Genomic DNA, 21,712 nt, shown 5'->3' with positions numbered 1-21,712 from the left:
TACTAGAGTGGGTTGCCTTTTCCTTCTTGCGGAGATCCCAACCCAGGGATCAAACCTGCATCTCTTAGGTCTCTTGCATTGACAGGCACGTTCTTTACCACTAGTGCCACCTGAAAACCTGAGTTAGAATTCAGGCTTCTTTTATACTAAAGGAGGAGACTGTGTGGCGGGTTTTTTGCCCACCAGACCCCGGATAGAATGTGATAATCTTTTGTTCTTACAGCTATCCATGGAGGATCTGGTCATGATGTCCCTGTAAACCTTCAACAAGACAAATGTTATTTTTTGTTCTGAAAATTTTATCTCTATATGAATGAAAAGCATTACGTTTCTGAAGGTCCAGCCTGGGGGGGCAGAACTTTGCCATGGCTATTACGTATATTTCAGGATATAGGTAGCATTCTTTTACTGTTTGACTAGACAAAAGTGCAGAGCCGGCATGACTAAGCACAAACAACAGAGCACGAAAGATTAGAGCTAAAGGAATAGATCCAATGTGGAGTCAGATTTGTTCTCCTCTGTTACACCCTGTGCTTTGCTCTCACGTAGACACTTGGAGCCATGTATGTGATAGGGGCATGATGGGTCCCAAAGTCCTTGTTCCTTTCTTTCCTGGAGGCTGCTCCCTGACTTGAGTATGACCTGTGAGCACCGATTGCCCAATGTGTATCACCTAGTTGGATGTGTATCAGTAAGACCATGAGGAGTTACTGCACGAGGCTTTTCTCCAGGTCACGTTTTGTGAGCCATAAATCAAGAGTGGTTAGGAGGAGCTGTGTTTGTAGCTGGAGGCCCAGATAATGAGTCTGTTACTCTTTTAAAGTTTTATATCTGTATCTATGTCTATATATAATACTAATAAACTATATCTATATCAACATTGATATTGACATCCGTATCTATATATTTGTTTGTCTGCAGATGTAAGACTGTGTTAAATGGCTTGCTTTTCTGCACATACTTTTTTTCTTCATAGACATTTTGGATATAAGGCCTTTTGTTGACTAAAGCTATAGATATGAATCTTTGATAATTCAGATAGAGCCTCCAGGAAAAATTTCCCTTGTCATCATTTTTAAAAATAATGTAAATATCACTCCATGGAGCATCTTAAAGCTACTTAAAAATGGATTTAGGGACTTCCCTGGCAGTCCAGTGGTTAAGACTCTGTGCTTCCAATGCAGGGGGTTGCAGGTTTGATCTCTGGTCAGGGAACTAAGATCCCATATGCCTTGCGACATGGCCAAAAAATAAAGAAAAAAAATTGATTTTAAACTTTTCATGATCTCCATGTTTATATTAGAAATTTGATTTAATTAGAACTCCCAAGATTGTCTACTAATCAATAGACAACTTAATCTCAGGTATTTCAAAATAATAAAAGTAGATTTAATTAACACTATCATATGATGCATAAACATATGTATTAAGATTTTTTATTAAAGTATTATATGTAAATAATCATGAAATTGAAGTAAACAGAGGACTTCTAATGAGAAACAAGCTCCTTTGTATTATCTTCCCTATTTACAGACCCTGTCCTTGGAGCAGTCACTTTTAATGCTTTTAATTGTTTCTATTTTCTTTTAGCTTTGTCATGGTTATCTTCTTATCTTTATATAATAAGTTTATCTTGCTATTTCTGATTTATCAATCTTAGATATTTCCTATTAATTTTTATTTTTTCAAAAGATCTTGTGCTTCCCAGGTGGCTCAGTAATAAAGAATCCTCTTGCCAGTGCAGGAGAAGCAAGAGATATGAGTGTGATCCCTGGGTCAGGATGATCCCTTGAAGAAAGGAATGGCAACCCACTCCATAATTCTTGCCTGGAAAGTTCCATGGACAGAGGAGCCTGGCAGGCTAGAGTCCTTGGGGTTGCCGAGAGTCAGATAACGACTGAGTGACTAAGCAGCAGTTTGTCAGTAAAGAATATTAGAATATTAGTTTCCTGCTCTTCCTTGGCCCTCTCCTCACTTTTACTTCCATATTTCTGTCATTAGTACTTCTATTTATTGTCAATATGTGAAGGTCGCTCAGGCATGTCCGACTCTGTGAATCCATGGGCTGTAGCCCGCCAGGCAGCTACGTCCATGGGATTTTCCAGGCAAGAACACTGGAGTGGGTTGCCATTCCCTTCTCCAGGGGATCTTCCTGACCCAGGGATCAAACTGGGTCTCCTGCATTGCAGGCAGACTCTTTACCATCTGAGCCACCAGGGAAGCCCCTTTATTGTCAATATTGGTTAGATTTACATCCTTGTCTTTATCTATAAATACATTTGTTCTTTTTCTGTCAGTTGATGTTAAAGTCAGAAATTCATAAATAGTATTTACATTATTATGACAATAGGAATGTACTTTAAAGCTATGACATGGTTTATAATTACATTTTCTTTCTTGTACAGTTTTTTTTTTTTTAACCTGCAGTTTTAAATTGTATATTTTCAAATTGCCTGTTGTTACTGTATCCCCAAGCTCTTTCAATAGCTGAAGGGCCCAGATAAACCCTATGGCTGCTTTATTCTCACTGCTCTCTCCTTGTCGTCTCCTCTCTTCCCTCCTCTATTTTCCTGCGTCTTAAGATACCGCTGCCCTGAGACCTGCTGCACAGCTTCTGTTCTAGCATTTACTCTCAATCCTCTCCTAAATTGGAGACCATCCATCTCTTTTTCTTTGTTTTTTCATTTTGCCAAATCACATTTCAGATTACTTTGTATGAAAGGGCATATAAAGGTTGACATTTTGTTTGGTTTTCTTTTCTTTTTTTTTTTCTGGTTGAAAGTTTCCTTATTGTTTTTTCACATTTGATTGATAGTTGAGATGAGTATACAGTTCAAGGTTGAAAATACTATTTCTTCCAGAACTCTGAAAGCATAGTTTCATTCTCTTCTTCTGTTTTTGTGTTGCTTAAGAGAATTCCAAGTGCAGTTCTTACTGCTTTTCTCTCTAGATAGAAAATTTTAGGGTATTCTCTTCACTTTCAGTGTTGTGAAGTTTCCTAATGATTTATTTACACACAGTGGTGGATTATGTGTATGTGGCTTGTTTTGTTTACTTCCTCTAGAGACCTTTGTAATTGAAGAAATGTGTCCTTAATTTAGCTGTAGGATATTCTCTGTAATAGCATTCTCTTTTTCATTTTCCTTGTTCCAGCTTAGTAGGACTCTTAGTATGTCTTTCTAATTGGCCTTCATGGACTGATACTCTGTACTCTCATGTTTTCTGCATCTTTGCCCCCTTGACCATTACTTTTTCAGAAGATACACTTGATTTTATTTTCTAACCCATATGCTATGCTAAGTCTCTTCAGTTGTGTCTGACTCTCTGCGACCCCATGGACGGTAGCCCACCAGGCTCTTCTGTCCATGGGATTCTCCAGGCAAGAATACTGGAGTGGGTTGCCATGTCCTTCTTTAGGGTATATTCCTGACCCAGGGGTCGAACCCACATCTCTCGTATCTCTTGCATTGGTAGGGGGATTCTTTACCACTGTGCCCCCTGGGAAGCCCATATACATTTATTACTATCACATGTAGTCTTGAAAATTATTATAACTGTAAAGCATTTTCCTTTTCTATTTTTTATAGCATTCTGTCCACATTTTATGGATACAGTATCGTCTCAAATCTCTTGCAAAATAGTAAGAATCTATATTTAAGTTTTCTAAATTATAATTCTTTTATTGAAGTTGTGTTTTGGTTGTGTGTGTGTTTAGTCTTGGGCTTCCTCTCATATATCTGATATTTCTCAATTGTTCATTTGTATTCAAGTAAGAGGATTTGTATTCAAGTAAATCAATACTAAAGGAAGTCAGTCCTGAATACTCACTGGAAGGACTGATGCTAAAGGTGAAGCTCCAGTACTTTGGCCATCTGATGCAAAGAACTGACTCATTAGAAAAGACCCTGATGCTGGGAAAGATTGAAGGCAGGAGGAGAAGGGGATGACAGAAGATGAGATGGTTGGATGGCTTCACCGACTTGATGGACACGAGTTGAGCAAGCTCCAGGAGATGGTGAAGGACAGGAAGGCCTGGCCTGCTGCAGTCCATGGGGTAGCACAGAATCGGAGACAACTGAGCGACTGAACTGAACTGAAAGAGGATTTGTTTTAGAGTGAGTAGGAAATGTCATCCTGTCATCCTGAATGCTAGAAATCAGAAGATTTTGCTATGAGGTCCAAACTCCTGCTCTGATTGTCTGGTCTTTTCTAAATCCCACTTCAGCAATGAACCCTGTGGTGTAAATGCCTCAGCTGCTGGGTGTGCACCCACTGGGATGGTTGCAAACTTTTGGTGCAGTGACTTTCCATGAACTCATCCCTTTCTGCTTGCATCTTACTTGGGCCTCCATTGGACTTGGCCTCTTCCAGTGTGGCGCTTCTTCAGTGTTTTTCATGGAAGATCTCTTTTTTGACTCCATGACTTCCTGCACATATTTCACACTGTAGTTTCTATGTAGCACAAATAGTATCAAGTTCTAATACTCTTTTTTTTTTCATTCCCTCCCTCTTGATCCACTCTCAGGTTCTAATACACTTACCTATTCTTTTGCTCCTAGAAAGTTTTTGAAGTCTCTTGTCTCTGTTGGTTGTCTATTAATTTTTTTAATTGATGTGATTTTATAATTTTTTGTTTTTAATCTGTTATTTTAAAACTATCTAGGAAGGGAGAAGGATAAATGCATTTACCAAGTCATATACTAAGTTGAATTGGTAGCTTTCTTAAATTGTTTTAAATTTAGACACTTCATCAATTCAGAGAACTTCTCCATTAATTAGTGAAATTTTTACTATGTCTTGGATCCAGTATCAACATACAGATATAAGGGAGTCCAAATTAGGAAATCTGACACTGTTACATGTGCTTGGAATACTGTGGCTGTGGGGACCTATCACAGGTTCTCAACTTGATGAGAGAGTATTTAGTAAAATCACTTTGGGTCATGAAGATAGTGAGATGTTCCTTTCCTTGATTCTTAATCTTCCCTTGATCTTTCTAACTCACCCTATTACTAAGTAGCATAGTCTTGCTGACATCACTGTTCTTTTCTTTTTCTACTTTCATGAAATAAGGTGATGAATTATTTTCTGTGCTTCCACCTATATTCTTTGTACAGGGTAGCTTTTGGTTCACCGTTTTATGTTTGTGTGTGTGCATGCACACAAGGGCAGGTGACACAAAGACTTACAAACACTATATGTAATCACAGGGACCACAGATGCCCTGAAGTCCTTTATGGAGTCTTTCCTATTTTAGTAAGTTTTTTAGTCCTTGTTTGTTTCTGAATGTTTCTGCAACTGATTAGAGATTTTTCAAATGTCACGTGTATATTGTGTGTGCACAGAAAGAGAATGAAATGCCTTTAAAAAATTTAACTACGTATTTTAGATCATAAAGTGAAGTTGCTCAGTCGTGTCTGACTCTTTGAGAACTCATGGACTGTAGCCTGCCAGGCTTCTCCGTCCATGGGATTTTTCAGGCAAGAATACTGGAGTGGGTTGCCATTTCTTTATTCAGGGGATCTTCCTGACCCAGAGATCAAACCCGGGTCTCCTGCACTGCAGGAGGACTCTTTACCTTCTGAGCCACCAGGAAAGCCATTTTAGATCATAATAAATATTTAATTTTTATTTTAGATCATAATAAAAATGAAATATCCAGTGCAATATCATTGGATTGGGAATGGGAGTCACTCTGGTGAGAGGATTTTGCTTTTGCTGGTTGAAATTTAAAAAGACTTAGAAGAAATGAAGGCTGTGTATTCAACATTGAGATGTTGAAGCCCTAACACTGAATCTTGGGAAAAGCCAACAGAGTAGTTCAGAAAATTCAAAAACACAGAAAATAGGGTCAAAGAAGTTGAGGGTGGGTAGATTATCAAGGGGCATGTAGACAGCAGAGATCTCAAAAAGATAGAGAATGGTCTTTAAAACAGAGAACAGTCTTTGTGTTTGCACTGCCTTGGCCTCTGCTTTCTTCCATTTCTGTCTGCAAGGATGTCTTCTCCCTCATCCTTGCCCCACACATTAGGGATGACTTCAGCTTTTGGCTAGAACTTGACTCACGTACTTCCATAGTTATCTGGATCTTTTGATGTCTTCTTCCTTCCTCTGAATTTGCTTTAGCTTTCCAAACCAACCTCATTCTTTATCTCTGTTCCCCAGACTTTTCTCTACCCAAGGCTGTCCTTTCCTTGCAGTGCGTCCTGACACCTTCCCTGTGTCTCTTCTCATTCTCACCTGCTTCTTCCTGCACACAGTGTGTCTCTTTCTCACAGTTGTTGCTTCTTACCTCTCTTTCTACTGCGGACTGACAGGCATTTAGCCAGTTCGGCAGTGTCTTTCCATTCCGTTAGTTCTGGGCCAGCTACAAACTTCTTCCTTATTTACTCTAAAGCTTTCCAAGTCTGAAGTTTCTTGGAGTCTGCACATTGCATCTCCCTCCATAGGAAATAGACTTTGAACAGTAGTGTTTATAGTAGTAACTCCAAATGGAAGTAAAGTGATACCCAGTTGCTGTTATTCATTCATTCACAAATATTTATTAAGTGCCACTGGTGCCAAGCTCTGGGGCTGTAGCTGTGAACAAGACAAACCAAAGGCCTTGGCTTTGTGTTCTTGGAGTTTACATGATATTAAATCATGAGCAAACAACAGAAATCCTCTAAATAAAACAAAATAATTAAAAGTTGTACAAGCGAAAATATCCAAACTGATTTTCTGTTAGTTATGAGATTCTTTCAAAGAGCTCTTACTGATAAAATTTTAAATGTTCTTTAGTCTCATATTTATATTTTAAATATTGCTGCATTTTATTTGGAGGTGGGCACTGAGAATGGGTTGGAGGTCTTGATGACATGCTTTTTTTTAAAATTACTTTTGGTGGGGACAGCTCTTGGTGGTCTTTTGCCATGGAAGACTAGGAAACTGATCTGACAGAATTCAAGCTTATCTCAGCCATTCCTTCTAGAAGGACTTTCTCAGTCACACTTGTTATATCTCAACAGATTTATTATCCCTGTCCTGTTATATTCCTGTTCTTAGTGGTTAAAATGGGAAGAAATTGCAAAATTTCTTGAAAGGTGGAAAACCAGTATGGAAATAGCGGAGAACTGGCTGTACGTTCATTGTGGAATCTTACAAACACTTGGCTATGACTGTGACTTAAGACATTCAGAAGTGTGTAGCATTATTGCTTTTATAATTACTTTGCTATTGCTTTTAGTATCCTTTCTCCTTTTTCACAGAGCTGTGGTTTCGGGCTACTATTCAATCACTGTGGCAAGCAGAGTAACTGAGTTGAATATTTTTCTCCTTTACTTTATGAAAATGAAAAAGTAAAGACATGCAGACTCCATCTTTGGGAGAAGCTAAATTGGAAACCAAGAACATTTTTGGCTTAAACCTCCTTGGTGATTTTATATTGCACCTAATTGCCATAGAAATAGGATATATCTTTTGTGGTTGTACATTATATTTTCTCTTCATTGAAAATGATGAAGTTTATATGTTTATTTATGTAAATAACAGAGAGAGACCAATCCCACCCCCCACACCCCTAGATTGTTATTAAGAGATCTGGATTTAAATTGACACTTGCTGTGTGATCATGAACTTGAAGTTCATTTTGTTTATGTGTAAGTGGTAATAATGATACTGATCTCAGAGTGTTTATCTGAGGATTAAGTAAGATAATGTAAATTAAACTACTTCAGTTCAGTTCAGTCTCTCAGTCGTGTCCGACTTTTTGCAACCCCATGAATCGCAGCACGCCAGGCCTCCCTGTCCATCACCAACTCCCGGAGTTCACTCAGACTCACGTCCATCGTGTCAGTGATGCCATCCAGCCATCTCATCCTCTGTCGTCCCCTTCTCCTCCTGCCCCAATCCCTCCCAGCATCAGAGTCTTTTCCAATGAGTCAACTCTTTGCATGAGGTGGCCAAAGTACTGGAGTTTCAGCTTCAGCATCATTCCTTCCAAAGAAAACCCAGGGCTGATCTCCTTCAGAATGGACTGGTTGGATCTCCTTGCAGTCCAAGGGACTCTCAAGAGTCCAGAAAGATTAGTTGACCCTTAATCTTAGATATACACATCTTAAAGTAGATTTGTTATGTCAACATAGGGGGAAAAAGTATCAGTGAGTCAGTGAGGTGTACAGAGAATATATCCTATAGTCTCATTATGAGGGTATGAGATGGGGAGGTCAGTTTATGTGTCTGTCATTGCATCACATACATATTTACATTTTTACTTAACATGTACACATGTAAGTATCATCATTTTTCTATGCTGTACATTCTCCTACCTCTTTTTATAGTATCTAACAGATAACAATTGCAAAGGACTTTATGAATTGCTACATGTGTGCTAAAGAATAACAATGATTTTCAAACTTTGTACAGAATGTAATTAATTTTTATAGAAGACAGTATGTACCTGCCAAGTGGGTACTTTGAAAATGAAATTGTTTTCGATTGTGTGAAACTGCTTGAAAATGTGCTCCTCCAAGCTTTCTTTTTCTTATGGCCAAAATACAATAATATGGAAATTATTATGATTATTCACTCAAGGCTGGTTCTTCTTTTTCTGTTGTAAAAATCAGATTTGAAAAACACAAAATTGCTTTAGACCAAGAGCAGTTATAAAACATTCGTTTGGCCTGTATATTAGAAAGAAAGGCCTACTGGTGGTGGGTGTTGTTCAGTAGCTGAGTTGTGTTCAACTCTTTGCAGTCCCGTGGACTACAGCACCCCAGGCTCCTCTGTCTTCCACTATCTCCCAGAGTTGGCTCAAATTCATGTCTGTTGAGTTGGTGATGCTATCCAACCACTGCATTCTCTGCTGCTCTGAGCAGATGCATCTTTACCTGCACAAGAAGCAGCACACTTTTGGGTACATTTCTATTTCACCTTTTTGATTCACAATGACATTTGCTTCTGCTACCCCCACTCCCTCAATATTGCAGTATATTGAGTTTACATTAATAGGGCAAAACTCTAGAAAACACTGACTTAGCCTGACAGTGTGTCTTATTGACTATTGGGTACAGATTATCCATGGTAGAACATTGTTAGGGACTCTTAGTGTAAGTTTCCCAGGTTTGCTAAAGTGCCACACGGAAATTTCTGATTCCCAGGTATAATCTGGTTTGTAATCTCTTGACCTTGCCTTCTTTGATTTGGGTGATGTGTTTCTGGAAAAGGCTGATTAAATAGTGAATTCCGATAACAAAGTTATTCATTGAATGTGTGTGTGCTAAAGTCACTTCAGTCATGTCTGATTCTTTGCAACCCCATGGACTGCAGCATGCTAGGCCTCCCTGTGCCTCACCATCTCCCAAAGTTTGCCCAAGTTCATGTCCATTGCATCGGTGATGTGATTCAACCTTCTCATCCTCCTCTATGAGATCCTTCTCCATTAGATCTTCCCAAATCAGGGATTGAACCCAGGTCTCCTGCATTGCAGGCAGATTCTTTACCATCTGAGCTACCAGGGAAGCCTATTGATTGTGTAGGTGAAGATTTAGAGGAAAGGCTGTGTACAGTCCTTTTTGTGTGTGTTTATGTGGCAAAGAAGCTAACTCCATGATTTACTTGAGATGTGACGGTTTTGAGCAATGGCTTGCAGGAGGACAAGGTTATCAGATCTGCCTCTTTTGCTACTTTAATTTATGTATGTTTCATGCAGTTCAGTTCCAACTAGGACACACCCTGTGGTTAAGAAACTGGTTTATTTAGAGTAGTGGTTCTCCAGCTTTCGCTTGCTTCAAAATCATTTCAAAGGTTTGGTAAAACCCACCTTGCTTGGCCCCATACCCAGCATTTGATATAATTGGTCTGGGGTGAGTCACAAGAATTTGCATTTCTAATACGTGCTCAGGTGATGCTGCTACTGCTGGTCTGGGGACCATACTTTGGGAACTACTGAGTTGGAACATTGGGAAGCCTTTGTCTTTGGTTCAGGGTGTTGTGGAGGGCAGAGGTGGAGAGTTTACTAGGGAGGGAGGTGGAAAAGGTGCAAGAATGCTGATCATCTTTGCTTAAGGTTTACCTAGAAGTGTTGACTTCTGAATTCTTTCAGTGTGTTACAAAGTTAAACATCAGTGAAACTGTTAATATTACTTTTATTAATGAGAATCAGATAAAGTTGGGAGGGACAATGGATGTGATTGTTTCTAACAGTGGCCTCTTCTTCCCCATCTGGTTCCTGCATCTTCCTTGTTCCTGTGCCTTTTCTATGTCCCCCCGCGCACCCCCCCCCCCCCCCCCGGGAGTATAATACAAATACAGATAGTTATCCTGTAACTGTCTTTCAGAAACAAGAGAAATGTAGCAGTATATGAGCTTTCTTGGAAAAGTTGTAACATCAGTCAGGATTACCATTATAATGGAAACCTTACTTGTTTGCTTCAGATTTTGCCGTCTATGGGGTCGCACAGAGTTGGACACAACTGAAGTGACTTAGCAGCAGCAGCAACAGCAGCAGGACAGTGCTTGGGTGAAATGTACCTTCGCAGTATTTATGAAGAATTTCCAGTGTAAATCAATGAGTTTAGAATTTTGCCTAGAAGATTTAAATTACTTAGTGAAAAATTGCTTTCAAATTCATTTCAGTATTCATGCTTATATACAATTGATTTAATAATTAGAAATCAGTATACCTATTTATTTACATAAGCTGCTTTTAATTTAGGATTGCTAAGGCTTCATTGCTTTAAGAATATATAATTCAGTAAGTTAAGTCAGATAGAGAAGGAGAAATATCATATGACATCCCTCATATGTGGAGTCTAAAATGAAATGATACAAATGAACTTACTTAAAAAACAGAAAGAGACTTACAGACTTAGGAAACGAACTTATGGTTGCTGAGTGGGGAGGGATAGTTAGGGAGTTTGGGATGGTCATGTACACACGGCTATATTTAAAATGGATAACCAACAGGGACCTATTGTATAGCACATGGAACTCTGCTCAGTGTTATGTGCCAGCCTGGTCGGGAGAGGGGTTTGAGGGGAGAATGGATATGTGTATATGTGTGGCTGAGTCCCTTTGCTGTTCACCTGAAACTACCACAATATTGTCAACTGGCTATACTCCAATACAAAATAAGAAGTTTAAAGTTCAGGGGAAGAAAGAATAAATAGTTCAGTTGTTTTTTCTTTTGCTTATGTAGGTAGAATCTTCACCCATTTAGTTAAAAAAAAAAAAAACTGGTTTTGTTTTTTAATGTAAAGTACAAAATTGTATGTACTCATCAATTCCTGTTAGTTTCTAGCCCAGCATTATTTGGGGGCATTCATGTTTGTGCCTGGCGTCTTTTGTATTGAAGACCGTAGAAACCTTGTATGCAGTTCAGAGAAGAAAATGTGGCTTTCAAAGAGGTTCTTTTAATTGTGCTTGTAAAGCAGTTTTTCAGATGTTACTTTCCTTTGAAAAATGCCCTATACTTAAATTTTCCTAGAATAAAGCATCCTACCAGGTAAAGGGTTTAAGAGATCTGGACCATGCTTACTCAATGAAATGCAGCAGAGTGGAAAATAATTCTGGTTTTGCCAGCTCTAGAAAATTGATCTAGTAGTTAAAGACAATTATATTATTTAATGAGCAGCTGTTATATAGACATTAAATTATTAGGAGTAGATTTTAATCTTTGATAGAATTTTGTGTTGATGTTTTGGCCTGAAGAAATGGAAGTCTGTGATCTGAAGAATTATATGGAAGCAAGCATGAAGCTGTGTTCGAACTTGGGTGCTTGTTTTTCAACCCTTGTCCTTTTAGTGTGAAGACCAGACTGAGTCAGATCGCTGAGGATTAAATGGGGAACACATTACTCAGCACCTTGCAGGGGTGGGTCAAACACCCTGCCTTTGAAAAGTTATTCTTTTGCTTAGTAAGCCAAGAAATTTCAAGTTCACCTGCAAAATGAAAGCTCAGTATTTTGTTGATTAACCAGTCTATTTGAAAATGGTTCTCATCTAGATGACCCCCCCACCCCGTTCTTGTGTGATTATATCTGAAGTCACTGGTTGGGTTTTATCTACACTGGTTTATTTTATCTACAGCCAGTGGATTTTATCTACAGCACCCATACTGCTGTGGAGCTTGTTGCCCATGGAATATTCCTGATAAAATCTGTCCCTTGACTTGAATGAGAAGTTTGGCATATTAGGGAGGAAGATGGGGTATGCTTATTTTAATCTGGTAAATGAGAATGCAGGAAGTAAGGGGAGCTGTGATAACACTGAGGAAAAGTATAGGGTTCCTGGCTCAGATGCCCACTAAGGAGAAATATTCTTCATAAAATGTTAGCCAGAGAATGGAATACAGATGGTTTGGGGGGTTGATCAGAGCAGGTGGTGCCTAGGAAGGACTGCAGAGGCTGACGGAGAGGAGGTCCAGGCCTTTTGTCCTGGGGCCAGCTTTGCTGAAATAAGGAAGGAGCCCACATCTATAGGCAAAGAAATAGATAGATTAGGATGTGTGTAAAGGGCAGGCCAGAACCAGGAGTAAATTTATTTTTATGTGTATAAGTTTTACACCTTTCTTTCAAAGCTGAATTTATCTTGAAATAAAGCCAAGAAAGAAGACTTAAACAAGGTCTTTGAGATATTTTTTGTTTAACCATGTTAGTTCTCTCACCTTACTTTCCAACTCTGGAAAACTCTTTGGGAGAGTCCTAACACAGCTCAAGCACCATCACCATTCCATCATCATCTACTAGCATTCATGAAGTGTACAACCAGAAGCTTTGTGTTTTTGACAAGAAGTCTTGAATGACGGTCTCCTTCTGTTTTTACAGGTAGCCCAGCCATGACCCACAGGAATCTGACTTCTTCCAGCCTGAATGACATTTCTGATAAACCAGAGAAGGACCAGGTAAGCCAGGAATTCTTGCTTCTTTAAAGTGTAAGACAAAGTATATCTAGAAGATGCTGGGAAGAGATGAGAAATGGTGGTTTCCTAACTTAAATTGAACCAATATGTGTTGATGGCTTTTTTTTTTTCTCACTTCCTTGGAAAGAAGGGGAAGCAGTTTGTGAAGGGATTTGAAGTCCAGAAAATAAGAGTTAGCTTAGTCCAGAGATCTTCACTTGGGCAGTTTAAATGTTGAAACTATAGTTCTCTCAGCTTTAAGATAGTAATAATAACTCCTACCTCAGGTTTATTGTAGTGCTTCAATAAGGTAATTTATGAAAAAAGTGCTCTGGTGAACTGTGAAGGGCTAGGGAATGCTGTCTGTTGTGAACTTTGGGGGGATACTTCAGGCAAAGGTAATGATAGTCTTGTTAGCTGAGTATTTGCTTATTAAAATATATGGTAAGTAACCCGTTTGAAATGAAAAGCAATTAAGTTTTGAACCTCAGTATGTTTTCTTTTAAAAAGAATATAGTAGAAACTGGATCATTTTCCTAGTTGAGTGAGTATCTGGACTTGAACTAGTTAAAAATGTGACTAGGTATAATTTTGTACTTTGTTGTCGTTCAGTCGCTCAGTCGTGTGCAACTCTTTGCCACCCCATGGACTGCAGCACACCAGGCTTCTCTGTCCTTCACCATCTTCCAGAGCTTGCTCGAACTCATGTCCTCGAGTCGGTGATGCCATCCAACCATCTCATCTTCTGTCATTCCCTTCTCCTCCTGCCTTCAATCCCAGCATCAGGGTCTTTTCAGATGCGTCAGTTCACATCAGGTGGCCAAAGGATTGGAGCTTCAGCTTCAGCATCAGTCCTTCCAATGAGTATTCAGGACTGATTTCCTTTATGACTGGTTTGATCTCCTTGCAGTCCAAGGGACTCTCAAGAGGCTTCTCCAGCACCACAGTTGGAAGGCATCAATTCTTTGGCACTTTTGTACTTTGCATTAAAGAATAAAATGAGTTATGTGAGCTAATGGGTTGAAAATTCTACTTGAATAAATAAATAAATCTCAATTATATATTCCTAAGGCAATGACACCTTGTTTACAACCATGTTTCTCTTTAGACAGGTTTTCAGACCTTAGTGAATTCCCCAAAGTACTGGAAAGGTGAAACTATGTTCTTTCTTGTAAAGTGACATTGATTTCTTTATTCTCCTTCTAACCACCTTTGGAATAACCCTGTCCCCATTTTCTCCTAATTCAATACATTTTTCATATTATTGTTCTTATCTTTCCCCTCAGGTCAAAAGCTTATACTGGCTTCTATCAAGTTAAGTTCAGAATATGCCAACTTTGAAGATTCTCTGAAATCTGGTGTAATCTTTCTCATTTTAACTTACCTGTGTTTCCCAGAAGAGAGACTATGCTTTGGTTAGGCTTAATTACTGCACTGCCCCCCCCACCCCCGCCCCAGCATTGAGATTAATTCTTGACTTCTAAAGTTGCCACCTACTCTTAAATACTAATATGGATAGCTCTCCTTCCTACCATTGGCCTACCTCTTGAAATACCGTGGAGGATGATTGTCTAAACATTGAATGCATTGGTAGGATCATAACAGTACTGAAAGGGAAAACTCAGTCCACTAGGACTTGTTGAGAATTTTACTCAAAACTACTTTGTACATTTTGGCTCCAACGATTGACAAAGCAGCATTCTAATTATGAGATTTATTGGAGCCTTGATACAGGATAAGGAAGTTAGGAAAATCTGGGTTGACAATTTCTTAGGAAGACTTCTTTTACTCGAGACAGTTCTCTTGTCAGGCATTTGTCAATAGCTGCTGGTAAATGTTGAGAGAAATTTCTTACGTTCTTGGTTGTCTTCATATCTGAGCATATACAAAAGAAATTTGATGGGTTAAGATGTTTATTACATAAGATTTTGATTCCCATGTTAGAAGAAATAGGTTGGAACATTATGATTTAGTTGATTTAACTAAATAAAGCCTGTGTCGTCCTTAAAACCAGAATCTCTGATGCCTATCTCCAGTGTCTCCTATTCATCAAGGTTCATATGATGTTGAAACCAGGAAGATTTAATTCAGGAATTTTGTTCTTTTTGTTTTCAAAGCTAGAAAATGCAGGTGATGAGTATATCATTATAAAGAGCAACTGTCCATCTTCATTTATCTAATACAATAGCCATTGTTCATCCAATGAACCCTTCATCCCCTCAAAGAGAAAGAAACTTCATCTTTGCTTCCCACCAAAGAGTTTGAAGAGGCGCTTTGTAACTGACCCATGATCTCCTCTATAATCAAAAGTAGAGTACAAATGCAAACTAATATTTCCAGTTTATATACCTACAGTCTTATTAACTTCCAATACAAAAGCTCCTGGATCATTTTCTGGTGAGAAGAAGAAAATAGGCTTGCTAAGAAGATGAAACCCTGGCACACACACACACACAAAACCCTGCAATAAACTTGGGCTTTTTATTTTTTTAGCCTGCTTTTTCTCTGTTTGGGTAGGAAAAAAGGTTGCCAGGCTCAAATTTGTTTTGAAAAAGCTTTTATAATTAATTAGCCAATGTCCTGGAAATGATCTTGGCAGTAAAGTCAAACTTGTTCGGTATGCTTTTCCAAGTTGGCCCAAAAAACTTGCATCCAACTGGAACTGAAGTTTTCTGATGGACTGATTATTCTGCCTGGATACAATTTGAACAGTTGCGATGGTACCTCACAGCTTCCTGGAGCTATATAACTTCCCAGTAGCACAAGGAATGGATTTAATGTTCAGAGATAGGAAGAGAAGCAGAATTTCTCTTTCTGACAGCTACATAGTGACAAAATTTGAGGGCATATTTTTTATGAGATTCTGTTTTGGGAAAACAGAAGAAACAGATCTGTGGGCTGCACTTTTTCTGTCTGGCTCTGCCAAGCCTAGTACTTACGATTTCAGTAGCGGCTGCTTTATTGAGAAATAGCTCACAATAGTTAACGGCAGAAGAAAGAGCATCGCCAAAATTTAGATGATGCAACGCTTCAACAATATTCCAACTTGGATGTTATATTTATTAGGCAAAAAAAAGAAAACACCTGGGGAGAAGTAGATTAAAAAAATACATCTGGAGCTCATTGACTTGTAAATGTACATAAATAATCTCTATTTTGTTGCTATGGAGGATTTTTTTCTTCATTATCCAGTTATCTTCCCCAATTACCTTAGACTGATTTGTTTTTCTACTACCTTTTGTTTCTTTTCTGTTTTTGAAAAAAAATAATAAATTCTGTGGGTGCTTATCAAATGCAATGGTTTAGTTATAATTTTCATGTGAGTATGGAATCATCTGTGAGAATAAGAAAATTCCTTCTTACTATTTTACCTTGTAGCTTTAACTCTCTGGAGGAAATACTGTGCTCAGTGGTACAATGACTTTTTAATTTATTTTTATTTTTTATTTCCTTTTGTGTTTTTTAGATTTTTTTTTTTTTTTTGGTGTGGATCCTTTCTTTTTTTAAGTGCTTATTGAATTTGTTAACACTATTGCTTCTGTTTTTTATGTTTTGGCATTTTGACTGTGAGGCATGTGGTTTCTTAGCTCCTCAACCTTAGATCAGACCTGTACTCCCTGAAGTGGAAGTGCAGAATCTTAACCACTGGACTGCCAGTGAAGTCTCTACGATGACTGTTTTAAAAGGGCTTTTTTTTTTTTTCATGTTTATCAGTAATGCAATAACATCTCACAATTACATAAATCTTAAGTGAAATCACAGTCTGTAGATTGCAGTGAAAGTAATAGATAAATTTCTTGCAGACGCTTTAGAGAGACACTTCTGCACACATATCCTTGTAACTTCTTAACTAGTCATCACTTCCCTGATACTGGTTATTTAGCCAGCTTACCTGAGAACTTATCCATAGGTTTCCTGGTGGAACTGGGCCTAACATTAATTTCTAAGGGTACTGTAATCAGTTTTTGCATTATCTTTAAGTACACTATTATCCTTAATATACTTTGTGATCTCTATTTTTGAAATCCTGATCTGTGTAGAGATAGACTTGAATTAAAATTTTTTGTCAGGGAGTAAGAGGATGAAATCAGTAAACCATGTAGAACTTTGAAACTGCTCAGCCATGACTGTCTTAAAATGGAATCTTGAAAGATACATCTTGTGATTGGACATGCCCCTAATCCTTTCTTACACATGTGGAATATAGGAGCGAGTCACCCTGGTGGCTTAGATGGTAAAGAGTCCACCTGCAATGCAGGAGACCTGGGTTTAATCCTGGGGTCAGGAAGATCTCCTGAAGAAGGGAATGGCTACCCACTTCAGTCTTCTTGCCTGGAGGATTCCATGGACAGAGGAGCCTGGCAAGCTACAGTTCACGGTGTCTCAAAGGGTCTGACATGACTGAGCAACTGACACTTTCACCTAAATTCAGCTGAGATGATGCTTTCATTATTTTGATTTCCATCCTGAGGCTCACATACAGCTTCCCTTAGCGTTCATAGCTATTTCGTATTCATAGTGATGGAAAAGTACAATAGCACCTGCTTTTCTGTTTTCAGCACTCAGACAGAAACCCCTCTGTTTCACACAGAGCACGGGTGGTCTTGCTCTGCTCCTCAGAGAAGGCACAGCGGTGGGGAAGGGCTTGTATTTGCTCATGTTATGATACTGTCTTTTGCACGTGTTCAGGGACCGGTGAGACACTGCTGGGAAAGCTCCAGATGGAATCACATCTGTGAAAACCCGAGAAGAAAGGCATGTTGTGAGGAGGTAGTTACAGTCATGAGATGTGCTTAGTCACTGCGGTGTTAGTAACTGCAGAGAGGGTCTCTGTGGCTGCAAGTTTCCTTTGACCAGGAGTCCTTGATGAGAACTGGCAACACCGTGGCACTGGTTATCTTTGGAGCCCCTTTCCCAGGGGTTTAGCCTGTCACTGAGATAATGAACAAAACTGATGTTTGTCATTCTCTTTTCCTTCTCTACAAGAAATTTAACCTTCTGTAACCTCCTCTTCCCACCTTGTGTTCTCTCCCATATTCCAAAAGAATTAACAACTAATTATTAGTAGAGTTTGAGAAGCACAGATATTCATACTGATTTTAAGAACCCGTGTCCCAGTTGAAACTGACAGTTGAATTTCCCCATTTTCATACTGTTGTGTTTCCTGTGAAAGCCATTTATCTCGATCAGAAAGCTAGCCTTCATTTAAAAACAGATTATGTGTCAGCTTGAAAGTGAAGTAGATAAACTTGTCTCAGGTAATCTAAGCTCTATGTTGTGTTTTCAGGTGAGAAAAGGAGAGATCTTTTGTAAAATTTAGAACCATGTAAAATTGAAAGCCAGCTGCAGCAAATTTGAACTTCTTAATCACCCCATAATTGTAGGCTGCTGAACTCACTGATCCATGTAAAGAGTATATTCTGTGCTAGCAAATGTTCTTGGTGGTAGGGTTCCAGAGGTAAATGAGACAGATAGATCTTTTGACACTTGGAACTTCTGTGCTTCAGGGGACAGATAGACACTAAATAACAAAGATAAGTAAATAAACAAGTAGGGTAATGTTATGCAATGCTAAGTGTTATCTAGAAAATATAGTAGGATAATGTGGAGACGTACAGCAAAGCTGGTTTAAGTAGGAGGGTTACCCAGAGAAGAGAAGTTCTGGGCAAAGAGGTTTCTAGGCTGAATGTAAAGCAAGAGGAAAGCCTTGAGGCAGGAATGAGTGTGCTGTATTCAAGACGGAGGAATAATAAAAATTCCAGAGTGACGAGCAAAGGAAGCAGGTATGCAGAGGTAGATGAGGCCAGGGAAGTACACAGGGGAACCTTTTAATTGTATTCTAAGTACCAAGAGACACTATTGTGGGAATTTTACCTAGAGAGTGGTGTGTTCTGATTTACTCTGAAAAAAGATCACTGAGAATAGTGTGTGATGGGGTGGAAGAATCTGCTAATGTTCTGGATCATCTGGTGTTGTTCCTGTAATTAAACACTGGATGAACACCGCAGTGCAGTAAACAGCTCAACAGACAAGAGCCAGTTTCTTAATGGGTTGAGCCGTAGGTGTCAAGACCTTATTCCTATCAACAAATCAAGTTCTTCTGTACCATGAAAGTATTATAAGGGAGAAAGTGAGTTTTCTAGTTAGCATATTTTCCATGCACTATTAATTAGATTTAATTATTAGTTACTATTAATAAAAATTAGAATGTTTTAATGCACTAGAAGTGAATGTAGGCCACTGAGAGTAGTGAGACTGAGTTTATGAGTGATTGTTTATGTGCTCTTTTTGATATTGCCTGGTAAAACACATGACTCATGAGGCCTTCACCAGAGGTCTCTCTAAGAATTTAATGGTGATAAGCAACTTACTCCTTCTTGTTCTGAAAGAGGCATCAGGATGTGTGGACAGAGTGGCCTAAGGGGTTCCTGAGCCTTGATCTCACCTGTACCTGTGAAGTGAGTGTTAGTCGTGCAGTCTGACTGTTTGTGACTCTTCTGGGACCCTATGGACTGTAGTCTGCCAGGCTTTTCTGTCCATGGGGTTCTCCAGGCAAGAATATTGGAGTGGAGAATATTGGAGTGGATAGCCATTTCCTTCTCTAGGGGCTCTTCCCAACCCTTTCCGATCAAGGGTCTCCTGCATTGCAGGCAGATTCTTTGCTGTCTGAGCCACAGGTACCCATGAAAGAATCTAAGAACTCCAGGAGCACCACAGGGCAATCCTGTGTTCACCATTGAATAAATGGCATTGCCGGGTTTATATGCCTTAAGTGGTTATCTGGCATGTTTTTTTATTTAATGTCACTTTTTTTCTCTTTTCAGTATGTAGCAGTTTGCTATATCCCAATGCAAAGAATACACTTAGATTGCAGAGTAGTGGAATGCCATCAACAATTATCTTTAATGGATGTCTGCTCTCATGCCACATATTACCTACCTCTGATCAGAACATCATTAAAAAAAAACCCCAAAACACCTTTTTTCCCCCTTGAAAGTAGAAAACCAGAAAGCAATAGTCCCTTTTGGTAAACACCCTAAGGGCATGTTTAAAAAACCTTTATAATAAGTGTAACTATAAACATTGACTTATTCTTTACCTGTTGTAGTAACATTTTATTATCTATAGTGTTTTTTAAACTTTAGTTTTTTTGATTCATAGTAATACAAAATTGCTGTAAAAATTCAAGCAGAACAAAATGAATAAAATAGAAAATGAAAGTTCACAAATTCTCACCCTCAAAATAACCACTATTAGCAGGTTGATATAGTCTTCTAGACTTTTTCTAGACATAAAAATGTATATGCTTACTTATATAAATTACAAATGAGATCATATTGTTTGGGAACTGGATTTTTTAGAAACCCAACAGTACCACAGACATCTACCTTGTTTTCCTTAAAGGCTGCATAGTGCACGTTTCATTTAAATAATCTGTTAATAGATATTTACTTATTTCTTTGCAATTACAAGCAGGCCTTTAAGAAATGTCCTCATTGTAGCTGAGTTTTGGGGGGTTTTTTTGCATTCTTTCATGAGTACTTCTGAAGGAGAAATTTTTGTACGTGGAGTTGCTGGATCACCTTGTATTGCCAATTACCTTCCCAAAAGATTATGTCAGTTTCTTCCTACGTCTTTTGAACACTTGAATAAATCTTTCTCACTGCTGAGATACTGTTTGCCAGTCAGATTTGAGTTTCTCCTTTGTGATTCACTCCACTAAAAGCTTAGCGATTAAATTCAAGTGAAAAGGATCCCAGTTACTAGCATCTGCCTCCTACTTCACTTTGGGGACTTTTTTTGCAGAAGCTGAAAATATCAAGGCTAAAACTGGGTTTATTCTCTTGGTCTAATTGGATCTCTGAGCTGGCTAATCCGCCTTGTATTTTGAGGTAAAGAGGTGAGAAATACAGTGGTTGTAGACTTGGCCGCCTTTATGTTTCTGATTGCTTCTCCTTAAGGCGAAGCTGTTCTCAGCTCTGAGAGACACCCTGTGACTTTGTGAGAATTTCCTTGGCAACCAAAAATGGCCTCCTCTTAAGAGCCCTTCTTGGTGGTCAGCATTTGGAACAAAAAGGAAACTTGCAAGAAGGGTTGAACAAGTATTTTTTTTGAAGCCTTATCCAGCACATTTGCAGCTTGGCCCTGCATTTCTTTCCTCTCCAGTCCTCCACCCTCAAGAGAATTCTAAGTGAACTTACATACATACTGTAAAGCAAGTTAAATGAAAATTTACGCCTTTATGAGGAGTGTTGTCATCTAGGATAACTGATGAAAAGATCAGCAGATCATTCATTACATGTTGGGAGGTATTTGCAGATTTTGCTGTTTCCTTACTTCCCTTGCAACAGGAATCTCTAGAGTAGATTTACAAAGAGGTCAAGCCATGGGAGGAAGTGTTTCTTGCTCTTCTTTACAGAGAGAAGGGTTTCCCACTGTTTCTGGCTCACTTGTCTGAGTGGTCAGTGGTAGTTGATTTTTTCACCTCCATAGAATCTCATGATCTTATCAGTTACCAGCAGAGTTTTCTGATAGCTCTGGGTGTTACCACCAATGGTCTGGTTTCACTCCCTCGTATTGAACTAAAATGAAAACTACCATGCTTCTGTTTTCTGTGCTGCCATGTTAAAATGGTAGCAGTGCTTCTTTCTACAGTCTGAAGGGCAGTGGTTAATCATTCCCAGTCAATATTACTGCCTAATCAGTGTTCAATGGATATGCATAGAAGAGGCTAGGAGTAATCAAGTCAATTTAGAGGACACCATTGTAATTTCAGTATCAGTGGCACTTTTGACCATTCGGGGGCTGTCTCTGAAAGTGATGAGTCTGTCTGTTC

At 38.8% G+C, this 21,712-nt stretch overlaps 1 protein-coding gene across 11 annotated transcripts in view; it reads left to right on the top strand.

Annotated features, from left to right (window-relative positions):
- Positions 1–21,712, top strand: part of SLC4A4 (solute carrier family 4 member 4) — a 379,388-nt gene that overhangs the window by 218,012 nt on the left and 139,664 nt on the right. For all 11 annotated transcript variants that reach the window (XM_086405458.1, XM_086405455.1, XM_086405451.1 and 8 more), the window contains one exon: positions 12,803–12,879. In XM_086405458.1, coding sequence (XP_086261584.1) covers positions 12,803–12,879 — 77 coding nt within the window. The remainder of the gene's footprint in view (positions 1–12,802; positions 12,880–21,712) is intronic.

The sequence above is a fragment of the Bos grunniens genome, chromosome 6, assembly GCF_055505025.1.
Source record: "Bos grunniens cultivar Pamir isolate PY7600 chromosome 6, Bosgru_T2T1.0, whole genome shotgun sequence".
Classification (NCBI taxonomy): Eukaryota; Metazoa; Chordata; class Mammalia; order Artiodactyla; family Bovidae; genus Bos; species Bos grunniens.
This window is presented reverse-complemented; position numbering and strand designations above follow the sequence as displayed.